This window comes from Budorcas taxicolor, chromosome 17 (assembly GCF_023091745.1).
Source record: "Budorcas taxicolor isolate Tak-1 chromosome 17, Takin1.1, whole genome shotgun sequence".
Taxonomy (NCBI): domain Eukaryota; kingdom Metazoa; phylum Chordata; class Mammalia; order Artiodactyla; family Bovidae; genus Budorcas; species Budorcas taxicolor.
In genome coordinates, this window is record NC_068926.1 from 41,087,018 (window position 1) to 41,099,490 (window position 12,473).

Here is a 12,473-nt window from a genome sequence, read left to right on the forward strand (position 1 = left end):
AATTGTAGTCTTTTTAGGATTACAGAAAATACTCCAATGTCTCCCACACCCATATCACAACCTTCTTTTCCGGGGGGTGGGGAGTCATTCTCTGTCTGCTTCCAGTGTGCCTGTTTGCCTTCTAGATTCTATTTGCTGTAGAAGCAAAAACGGTAAGTCTAAGTGAGACCCAGAGGTCATCAACCCTTGCCTCTGTGCCAGGACACACAGATCACCTAAACCAATCACTAACCTGTTTTTTAAATACCTCCAATCAGAGAGAATCCACAACTTTCTTTTTGTGACTGTTGTACTGTGGAACGGCACACTGTAAATGTCTTCCTACCCATGTGTACTCCTGTTTGCCTGTTCTATTTTAACCCTCATTTGCATTAACCCTTTCTTACCTTTTTATGAATTTCTAGGCCACTTCTCAGAAGAGGTGGGAGATCAATGTGACTCTGGACACAGCCAGGATGAAAAGGTGAGTCCCTGGGAACTCTGATGCTCTAATACCAGGCCTCTGGGGTGATGGCATTCATTTCAGGAGGCCTTTATTCTACTGCTGCTAAGCAAACCCTGCCTTTGAATTCCAGGAGTCTGTTTCTAAACAGGACACTAGAGGGCTCCCGGGGGTTAAAAATAAGTGGAGAAATATTTGAATGAAAACTGCTTCTGGACGGCATTTGTTTTTTTCAGAATTTAAAATTAAAATTCATTTTTTTTAATATTAAAAAAAACCCCTCACATGTCTTAAAAGTGGGTTGTCAGCAGCCAGTTAACAAGTATCCGTTTTGCTTTGCGATCAGTAGTTTTCAAGGGAACTTTTAAAGCTGAGCTGAAATATTTGAAATGTGGAACACTCTTGACCATGAAATATGTTCTACTTACATGCCTCAGCCTTTAAAAGTTCTTTGCATTAGAGTCAGAGATTGCATTCTTCCTGGAGCCAAGCACGGGGCCAGCTGTGTAAGTAACGTTGCTTACCAGTTCTTCTTTTTAATAATGTGAAAAAAGACAGCTAGAAAGCTTTGGGTTTTCTTTCAGCTGAATTTGGTGGAAAGAAAAGGAATAAAAAGCAGTTAGATGCGTGTTTTGTGTTTATGTTTGTGTGTGTATGACCGAAAAAACGTAATTACTTCCAAGATATGTGAACATGTATGGCTTTACAGTATAATGACCCTTAATGTAAGATAATGAAATGTATTATGAAGAAGAGATTGTACTATCAGATCAAGAGAATATATTTCTGAATTTGAATGTTAATACTTGGTGCTTCTGCCCAGTTAATTAATGCAAGACTTCTAAAAATAAATAGAAGATAGCTATAGATTTTTAAAACCCTTTGTTGCTTTGCTTAAATCACTTTTTAATTTCAAAGAGAAAAGCCTGGATTTGTCCAATTTTAATGCTTTTCCTTCAGGATCAAATTAAGAGACTCTAGCTACAAGTTATAAAACAGTCTTGGATTTTGGTAGTTTCTTTTTACTAATTGCAACTGAATATCAAATGTATAGATCTATCTTGTTTGTTTTTTAACTCCATTTAAAAAATCATTTACTGGTGACAGTAATGAAAGGAAAGGGTCCCGTTTTTTAAAATTTCCTCTTGTGGAGGAACTGAACGGGAGTTTGAGACTGTGACTCAGTGCACTCTTTCCATTCATTCCCAGGAACTAGTCAGACTCCTCCTTGGGGAGACTGATGGCGGTGTAAAAGGTTTGTTGTGGCCAGTGTCAGAAGCCTTCCCGGCTCCATCACCAACGCCTACCTTCCACCTCGACCCACTGGAGACCACTTAAACACCCGAGCGGAGGCGAGAGCTGCATTCAGAAAACCATGCTTCATGTCAGCAGGCACCAACGGCCGAGTTTAAACTCTGTTCAGCATGTGGACACCGCGGAGAAATGAGCTGCCCGGACAAGCCAGGGCAGCTCATAAACTGGTTCCTCTGCTCCCTGTGTGTCCCGAGGGTGCGGAAACTCTGGAGCAGCCGGCGCCCCAGGACGCGGAGGAACCTCCTGCTGGGCACCGCCTGCGCCATCTACCTGGGCTTCCTGGTCAGCCAGGTGGGGCGCGCCTCTGTCCAGCACGCAAGGCCGGCAGGAAAGGGGCCGCACCGGAGCCGGGCTGCCACCGAGGCCCCGTTCCCTGAGATACCCCTGGATGGCACGCTGGCCCCTCCCGAGTCCCAGGGCAATGGCACCACGCTGCAGCCCAACGTGGTGTACATCACCCTGCGCTCGAAGCGCAGCAAGCCAGCCAACATACGTGGCACAGTGAAACCGAAGCGCAGGAAAAAGTATGCGGTGGCTTCTAGAGTCCCGGGGCCCGAGGCTTTGGTGGGACCATCCCTTCGGCCTCAGGTAGCTGCAAGGACAATGGATTCTGAAGTACCCGGGCATATCCCAGGAGGAAACCTGGCCAAGGCTGGGGAGCGACCCTGGAGGTGGATCCAGGGTCCGGGAGCGAGAGGTGGGGGCGCAGATGTGCAGCTGCCCCCGGCCGAGGAGAGCAACATCAGAATCTACAGCGAGAGCGCCCCATCGTGGCTGAGCAAAGACGACATCGGCCAGATGCGCCTGCTGGCCAATGGCGCCGTGGCGGGTCTCCAGCCGGCCCAGTCCAGGAGTGGAGCACGCCTGCTGGTGCTGGAGGGGACTACCCGGCCCTCGGTGCCCGCCTGCGGTCCCAGCCCTTGCGGGCTGCTCAAGCAGTCTCTGGACATGAGCGAGGTGTTTGCCTTCCACCTAGACAGGATCCTGGGACTCAACCGGACCCTGCCCTCTGTGAGCAGGAAGTCTGAGTTCATCCAAGGTAACCCTTTCCCAGGCTTCGTTATTTGCAGCTGTCGGGGATTGGGCTTGATTTTCTCTTTTGCCTCCCTCTCTTTTTCTAAATGAGTTTCTCCACCCACGGTTCCCATTTGGACAGCAGCAGCAGCGTGTCTATCCACGTGGTTGGCATCCTTGATTTTTCCAACTTTGGGAGGATGCAAGCTGTCCTCCACAGGCAAGAGAAAGCTCCCACAGCGGTAATCTGAGCTCTCTGTTTCCCTGACCTTGCGTCCCAGAGGTTTATTAAACCTAATTAAAGCCAGTGGCAATTTCAGTGATGAGGAGTGGAAGCTGGGGTGGAAGAAAAGAACTTGCGGACAGTAAGGCATATTATTAAATAGGATACTACTATGGAAGTGAGTAGAATGTTGTGCATGGGAAGTTTTTAAAAGTAAGGTGGGGGTGGGGAGGTGGGATATCTTTTTTCTGCAGATGGAATCTTTTTAAGAGGCCCAGAGCCAGATCATGTTAGATTCAACACCTTCATTTTTCACAATGGATTTAACTGCTTTCATTTACAAAGCTAATGAGATCAAAAGAGGTGATTTGTTCCATAGATAAACTGATCAGCTGGTGGATTCTCCAAGTCCATGACTATGGTTTATGGAACCTGAGTGTGCAGATGCCATCAGGTGATAAACATTTTGTCAAGTTCCAGGGTGTACAGCCAGCTGCTTCGGCTGCAGGTGGCCAGGAGTGGTGTGTGGCCATGCTCATGCCACAGAAAGAATTTTCTCTGGTGCCTAAGGCAATTCCGGAGTGTTAGGACAAAGTAAGGTAGGTCCCTTACTTGTATTTGAAAGCATAGTGATCCCAGAAATTGTCACTAGCTCAATCCAGGCTAGTCCAAGAGGCTGAAAAGAACCCCAAAGAGACTGTAAGCTCAAAGGCTTTCTTTATTTCCTGTCACCATGTGAGTGCGTGCTGAGTCACTTCAGTGAATGCAAAGTCCGACTCTTTGCAACCCCATGGACCCCATGGAGCCCACCAGGCTCCCCTGTCCATGGGATTCTCCAGGCAAGAATACTGGAGTGGGTTGTCATACCTCCTCCAGGGGATCTTCCCAACTCAGGGATCAAACCAGCTTCGCTTATGTCTCCTGCATTGGCAGGTGGGTTCTTTACTACTAGAGTCACCTGGGAAGCCCCCTCCTGTCACCATAAAAGCATTTCAGCCCAGGCCCTGTGGAGTCTGGACTGGAACGCATTAAAGCCTTGGGAGTGGTCAAAAGCCAAACTGCATTTTATTGACTTCAGGAGTGTAATTTAGGCTTAGCATGGGTATTTCTTGAACTACCTGTGATTTGCTTAGAAAGACTGGTCATTCCCTACTCATCCTGGTTCATGGCTAAGCGCTTCAGATTCACAGGTGTATTTCCATGTCTCAAGTTCACAGAGTCTTCACCAGGAGGAGGCTGATGTGAGAAAACTTATCTAACATTCAATCAAATGTTGGTAAAAGCTCATTTTTAGCAGGTGCTTGCTATTTGCTAAACACTACACAAATTGAGACATATAGTCCATATACACCTTGATTCCTATGTTTCTCACAACAGTGCTAGCAGGTAGGCACTGTTATTATTTCCACTTAGTAGATCAGTTCATTTCAGTGCAGTTCAGTCGCTCAGTCATGTCCGACTCTTTGAGACCCCATGAATCACAGCACGCCAGGCCTCCCTGTCCATCACCAACTCGTAGTTTATCCAAGCTCTTGTGCATCAAGTTGGTGATGCCATCCAGCCATCTCATCCTCTGTCGTCCCCTTCTCCTCCTGGCCCCAATCCATCCCAGCATCAGGGTCTTTTCCAATGAGTCAACTCTTTGCATGAGGTGGCCAAAGTATTGGAGTTTCAGCATCAGCATCAGTCTTTCCAATGAACACCCAGGACTGATCTCCTTTAGGATGGACTGGTTGGACCTCCTTGCAGTCCAAGGGACTCAAGAATCTTCGCCAACACCACAGTTCAAAAGCATCAATTCTTCAGTGCTCAGCTTTCTTCACAGTCCAACTCTCACATCCTTACATGACCACTGGAAAAACCATAGTCTTGACTAGATGGACCTTTTTTGTACTGAGGCTTATTTAGGCAAAGTAATTGGCCTTGTGTTCATGGCTATGCTGAGTTTTGAGCACAGGCCCAGCAAACTTCATGACATCAGCTCTTCACCTTTGGGCTTAGGTGGCTGTATCACTTCCTCCAGACAGGAGTTCCTGGAGAGAAGGGAGATCTGGGAGAGCACAGAGACAGCAGGCACACACTGAGGCTATCCTGGGCTAGCAGCTCAGAGGGTACCCCGGGAAGGCTCTGTTGCCATTCATTTCACCTTGTAAAGGCCCTTGAGAAGAGGTGATGCATGCTTGAATGTATCCCGAGGAACCATAGTCTGATCTGTCCTTCCAGATTCCCTGGGAAAATGCTGGATGGAGTTGGGAGAGTGAAGTGGAGTTAGAAGCCTGGGCCCTGGAGCCAGACTGCTTGAGTTTGAATTTACCAGTCATGCGACCCTCCATGAAACAATACCCACGACATGAGGCTGTTGTTAGTTAATCCACAGAAAACCTTCAGAGTGTGTGTGTGTGTGTTAGTTGCTCAGTTGTGTCCGATTCTTTGCCATCCCATGAACTGTAATCCACCAGACTCCACAGTCCATGGAATTCTCCAGGCAAGAATACTGGAGTGGATTGCCATCTCCTTCTCCAAGACCTTCAGTAAATATTGGCTATGTGTATTACTACACTAATCACTTGAGATACCAATTTCATTGAGTAGCCTCAATGAACTCATATAGCCTCCAAGCCTCATCTATCATTTTATTTGTTTTAATTGAAGTGTAGTTGATTTACAGTGTTGTGATAGTGTCAGGTGTACAGCAAGGTGATTCAGTTATACATACACATATATATTCTTTTTATACACATATATATTCTTTTCAGATTCATTTCCATTATAGTTTATTAAAAGATTTTGAATATACAAAATATACTCTGTGCTATACAGTAGGTCCTTGTTGGTTACCTGTTTTCTATATAGTAGTGTGTATCTGTTAATTCCAAACTCTTAATAGATGTCCTGCTCTTTGGCAACCATACATTTGTTCTCTATGTCTGTGAATCTATTTCTGTTATGTAAGTAAGTTCATTTGTATCATTTTTTTGCTGGTTCCACATCTAAGTGATATCATATGTTTGTCTTTCTCTGTCTGTCTGCTTATTGTATTTAGTACGATAATCTCTAGGTCCATCCATATTGCTGAAAATGGTATTATTTCAGGCTTTTTTGTGGTTAAGGAATATTCCATTGTATATATGTGCCACATTTTTATCCATTCCTCTGTTGATGAACATTTAGATTGCTTCCATGTCTTGGCTCTTATACTGCTGCTATGAACACTGGGGTGCACGTGTCTTTTCGAATTAGTTTTCTCTGGATACATAACATTTCTTTATGTGACAGGACTAGGACTGAAACCCAGGTGTCCTTCTTTCTTAGTGAAACTAAGGTGCCAGGATACCTCTAAGGTATCTAATTACATTCTCCAAATATCCAGCATCTTTGAGAATGAAGAAGGCAGTTGCATTCAATTTGAAGGAGGCATTTATAATCCCAGTATAGACTGGTGCTCCCCTCTCCTTTCAGAAGTAAGTGGCATGGAAAGAAACTGCCAAGGTTACATTGACATGACTCTCTATGTGATGAATTAAATACCAAAGATCGTATTTTAGGTAATACTAGAAATTTCTTTGTTCTTTCTTTGATTCTTTCTTCTAGAATGTAGTTATTGAGAGTCATAAAATCAGGCCAATTTCCTCAGGAGGCTAGGACCTAATTTAGATATAGTTATGAGCACTCTTGGAGAAGGCAATGGCACCCCACTCCAGTACTCTTGCCTGGAAAATCCCATGGATGGAGAAGCTTGGAAGGCTGCAGTCCATGGGGTTGCTAGGAGTCAGACACGACTGAATGACTTCACTTTCACCTTTCACTTTCATGCATTGGAGAAGGAAATGGCAACCCACTCCAGTGTTCTTGCCTGGAGAATCCCAGGGATGGGGGAGCCTGGTGGGCTGCCCTCTATGGGGTTGCACAGAGTCGGACACGACTGAAGCAACTTAGCAGCAGCAGCAGCATGAGCACTCTGCACAATATGATTCTATTCATGGAGACATTGTACTGATGTAAAGAACATATATAGACCAGTTCTTTGGTAGGGGATACACAGTCTTAGGTTCCTAGTACAACCTCTAGCCTTATCCTGACTTGTGTCTTTGTCCCTTTGATTTCCACAGATATGTGTATCTTCCCTCTGGGGTCCTCCTAGGCCTCTCTTGGTCCAAGCTTAGCTTTATTTGAGCCTCCGCATCTACTTAAAGTGATGATAGATCTCATCTAGGTACCCAGCATCTGCTCCTGGCTCATTCTGCGTCACTGCTTTGTAACTACAATTGCTTGTTGATCGTCTCTTCCTTCCCACTAGGCTTTAGGTCTGTGAAGGCAGAGATATCTCCCGTCTTGCTCATCACCGTGTTTCTGGATCCCAGTGGAGAGTCTGGCACATAGTAGGTGCTCAGCAAATATTTTTGAATAAATGTAAGAATGCATTTTTGGACTGTTCCACTGACTCTAAACAGTAAATCTATATTTTGCTTCAGGCTTTCAAAACTCAGGACAACTGCTACCATTTTTTTGTCCTAAATCCAGGCTGGTCTTTTTCCTGCAGTATCTTATAAATAGCTCATTGAAAAGGGTAATGAAAAATGTCCTTGGCAGCCTCTGAATTATGCAAATAATAAGGTTTATGAAGCTTATTCTTGTGAGGACCATCAATATAACATGGTCTGCGACCTCATGTGCCCAGTCACTTAGTTGTATCCAACTCTTTGCAACCCCATGGACTGTAACCCGCCAGGCTCCTCTGTCCATGGGATTTTCCAGGCAAGAATATTGGAGTGGGTTGCCATTTTCTCCTCCAGGGTATCTTCCCAACCCAGAGATCGAGCCAATGTCTCCTCTTTTGGCAGGCAGAGTCTTTACTACTGAGTCACCTGGGAAGCCCCTCATACTGTAATGTATGTGGCCTCAAACCATAGTGTATGGTGGCCTCATACCATAGTGTATGGTGGCCTCATACCGCTGAGCCACCTGGGAAGCAACCTCATACTGTAATGTAATTTGATATTGAGTTTTCTATAGCAGGAACAGTAGAACTCAGGTATGTATTTGTCCGATGATCTGGCTTGGTCTGGGAGTAAAGCTTTTAATATCTGGGAGAGTGGTTAGGGAGACAGTCCTGTAAGTAATCTGTCCTAAGTGTTGTTTTTCTTCTCTGACTTTTGATGAATGTTTGTGAAGATGAATTTATGCTTGGTAACAAGAACATGGCTAGTCTGTCTTGGGTGGTGAATACAGATATTTTGCTTCTCTCAGTTAATCTTTCAAAGAAACCTATGCAGGAGACACTTTCTTACTTCAATTTTGAGAAGGAAGAAAGATAAGAAGAAAGCAGCTCAAGGTCATACAATGAGTTTATTTTCCAGGAAGAATTCAAGTGCTTGTCTTGTAACTTCCTGTTTATCATCTGCTTTCCTCACCAAATCATTTCAGAGGCCTTAATTAAGTGTGTCTTCTTTCCCTATCACCACAACCTATTCATGTACTTGTTAGTCAGTTATCTAACACAACTAGACGTTGATGACTTGCATGCTGATGCCCAAATATGGGCTATTTTATTTCTTAAGGAGACAGCACTGTAACCATAGCAAGAATAATACTGAATGTCACTACGTACCAGGCACTGCTGTAAGTACCGTGCACCTATTATCTCATTAAATCCTCCTAAACTTTTATGACAGGTACTCTATGAGAGACATTTTGTGGACGTGGAAGGAGAGGCCTACCTTTGCTCAAAGTCATGTAAATTAGCCTGATGTGAAAAGGGTCCATAAGGTGCAAAGGGAGAAAGAGCATCAGAGGCTGGGATTGAATGATGTGCCTGTTGCAGCCTCTCAGATGAAGCTTTCTGCCTATTCATTCCAAAGACAAAAGGTCCCAGTGATAAAGCTCCAGGTACTTCTTTATTTGTCTGTTTGTAAAACTGACAGAAGTGATCCTGTCATCCCAGAGCCACTAGCTAAGGTTCATCTGGGGTCAGGTTCTTGGTTGTACAACTTGATGAATTCTAGATGTCTCTCCTTGAATCCCAAAATATATATATATGTGAAATTAGCAGGTATACTGGCCCTGAATGGTATATGAACCATTTTCTGACAGGTGTCACTCCAAATATATCCTAGAAAATAAGAAGGGTGTACTTGGGGAAGCGTAAGGTTGTAATTAGGTGGGGATGGTCAGGAGGGGACCATCCTACAAAGTCTAGCCATGACCACTGAGCCAGAGTCCCATCCTATGATACCTGTGTGGGAAATACAAAACTGAATTGAAAAACAGCATCAGAGGCTTTGTAAAAAAAATCCATGTTTGCAATAATGAAATATTTTTTTAGTTGTGAGTCTATAAAGAATCTAGTGTTATGTATCACAGAACATCTATACTGCATTTGATGTCATTTATCTGTTGTATTATTTAATAATTCCACACAGCAGATAGTATTAATACTTTATATATAGGAATCCTGAGACTTGGTAAGGGTACATAGCTAGTGAGCAGTGGAAGTGAAATTTGTACCCAGATCTGTCTGATACTAAAGTCTCCCATGTTGCTTCTCTTACCCACAATGCTGCTCAAACATAACTTGATATACTCATGAGATAGTGACAGCAATGTGCAAATTTTAACCTGGTGATTTCTGATTTACCATTATGCCAACCTTTCTATTTAACCTATTTTTTCAACTCAACTGTTTAATATAGATACTAATTTTCACTCAAGGGAAGTATGACCATACTATTTTAAACACGGCTACAAGGGTTATTGTTGTTTAAATACAAGCCAATGCCTCCCAGATTTTCTTGTTTTACCATAAACAATTACTCGTATGTAAATATGACTGAACATATTAGTATGTTTTCTGCCAAACTGTCCTTGGGAAAGTCATCAATCATGACAGAGGTTGCCAGATACTGTATGGTGTTGATACATTTAGATAAGTTTTTAACAAAATATTTCAAATATATATCTAAACCAAGACAAAGCAGATTATGTCCATGTAAAGAGCAGAGGAACCCAGCGGCCCCTGTCATCCTCCACTTAGCAGCTTGGCCAACCTTTGTAGCAGTCTGCTCAGCTACACAAATGAATCCCAAGGGCTACCATTTTGGTAGCATTTAAGCATCCTACTATTTTTCATGCCTAGCATGGAAGATGCATTATGTTTGCTTTATTTTTAGGATGCTGCTTTACTGCCACAGAGTTGTCAGACTGAATTAAGGTAGCCTTGTTCCAGGAATTCTGTGTGTCAAGGCTGCTTGGATGACAAACTGCAAGCACCCCACCAACTTCCATTTAAATTCATTGTAAATCCCAAGTTGCTCACTGTTCTCCTCCTTGCGTTGCCTCATCTTATCATAAAGCAGGAGAAATATGCTGTGTACTTTTCACTCTCCTCTTGAGTCCATGTGAGCAGTGCTGTGAGTTTCTGGCTGATAGTGTGACTGCCAGGGCAGGGAGACCACAGCTGCACAATTCATGTTGTCTCAAGCTCTCAGGTAAGGACAGAGGTGTTTTGCAGGGAGTTATACAAATCACTCAGATGCCCATACTATTTGGAAACCCCCTGACTTCAAAATCCTAGAAATCTCAGACACGGGTGCAGACTTTCTTAAAATATTAACTCAAGAGTGTAGGAATCATGTCTTATTTTTGAGGAGCTGGAAGGAAAACACGTTGTGTTCTTTATCAGAAAAGCCTTAAGGGTTTTATTTCTTTAGCAATCAAATTGAGTTGGTCAGCTTCACACACAGGTTTACTGAGCATGGGCTCCAAGCAGGGCTGGGCTCTGCTAATTTCTTGTTTGCTCATTATGTACTTTCATTGGCCAAGTGGGGAACCTGGGAGCCTTCTCTGCTGTTCCTCTGGAAGGTGCCCCTGGATCTCCCACGAAGCTGGGATAGAAGGGTCAGTGGCTAATAGTTGCCACAGTGCTCACAGCCTGAAAATGGCATGTTCCTCAGTTCCATGCAGTCTGTTTCCTTCTCCAGCATCACATTATCCTTTTTTCTTTTAAGAAATATTATTGAGCACCTGCTATGTGCCACCATTCTTCACTGGGGGTTATATCAGTGGGCAGAACAGTCAAGAACCCCTGTCCCCATGGAGCTGACAGTGTTGGACTGCATGACAGCTCATAGCCTGGAGGGGTTCTTCATATGACCCCTGATTTCAAGATTCAATCAGCTTGAGCCTGAGCCCAGGGTCATGACCTTTCTGTTGGGACTGAATCTGTTGCCTTCTCTAGGTGGGTTAAGGACTACACAGATGCCGACCTCAGTTAATGGGCAAATATTGACATTTCAGTTGACTTTGGTTGTAGTTTGTAGCATGTACTTCCTATCTGTGACTCTAAACATGAGGAAGAAGCCGTAGAGTTTTAAATTCAAATAGCTTTGCAGTTCACAGCGTGGACTGGCATTATCTGTTTGCTAGGGCTGATACCACAAAATATCACAGGCCAGATGGCTTAAACCTTTATTTCTCACAGTTCTGGAGGCTGGAAGTTCCAGGTCAAGGTGTTGGCTGGTTTGGTTTCTTTGAGGCCTCTTCCTTGGCTTGTAGACAGCCACCTTCTCACTGTGTCCTCCTATGAGCTTAACTGTGTGATCCTGGGCCCCTTGCATTCCCTCACTGTGTCCAAATCTCCTCTTTTTCTTTTATTAAAAAATAAAACAAAATTTTTCAAAAAAATTTTAGGGTTTTTTTTTTTTATGTGCACAGTTTTTATTTATTTATTTTTTTGTTAAAGTCTTTAAGTTTGTTACACTATTGTTTCTTTTTTATGTTTTGGTTTTTTGGCCAAGAAGCATGTGGGTCCTAGCTCCCTGAGCAGGAATTGAACCTGCATCCCCTGCAGTGGAAGGAGAAACCTTAACCACTGGACCATCAGTGAAAGTGAAAGTCACTCAGTCTTGTCCGACTCTTTGTGACCCCATGGACTATAGTCCATGGAATTCTCTAGGCAGGCCAGAATACTGGAGTGGGTAGCCTGCCTTTCCCTTCTCCAGAGGATCTTTCCAACTCAGGAATCGAACATTTCAGGTGGAATGTTTACCAGCTGAGCCACTAAGGAAGTCCTCAGATCTCTTCTTCTAAGGACGTGAGTCATATTGCATTAGGACCACTCTTAAGTGCCTCTTTAAAGGCCTTTCTCCAAATGCAGTCACCTTCTGAGGTGCTGGGGTTGGGACTTCAGCATGTGAATTTTGGAGGAACACAGTTCAGCTCATAACCACTGGTAGTCTAGACTCCCTGAATTTGAAGCCAGATTCCACCACCTGAGAATTCTGTGGTCTGGGAGAAATGACTTAACCTTTTTCTACCTTATTTTTTCAAGAGTATCATGATATTGATAATGGTACTAACCTCATCGAGGTGTGAGCATTGAGTGAGCTGATGTGGATAAAATATATATAACAGCGCCACCCCTCTCAAAAGGACACTCAGTGATTGCTATCTGTTATTTTCATTTGGTTTCTAAGCTAATTCAGC

General features: G+C 43.8%; 1 protein-coding gene across 1 annotated transcript in view; it reads left to right on the forward strand.

Moving 5' to 3' along the window:
* The first annotated feature begins 427 nt into the window (after positions 1-427).
* GASK1B (golgi associated kinase 1B) overlaps positions 428-12,473 on the forward strand; it is a 68,504-nt gene continuing 56,458 nt past the window's right edge. Inside the window, exons 1-2 of the mRNA XM_052654930.1 lie at positions 428-463; positions 1,652-2,795. Of these exons, the coding sequence (XP_052510890.1) occupies positions 1,886-2,795 (910 nt within the window). The 5' untranslated portion in view covers positions 428-463; positions 1,652-1,885. The remainder of the gene's footprint in view (positions 464-1,651; positions 2,796-12,473) is intronic.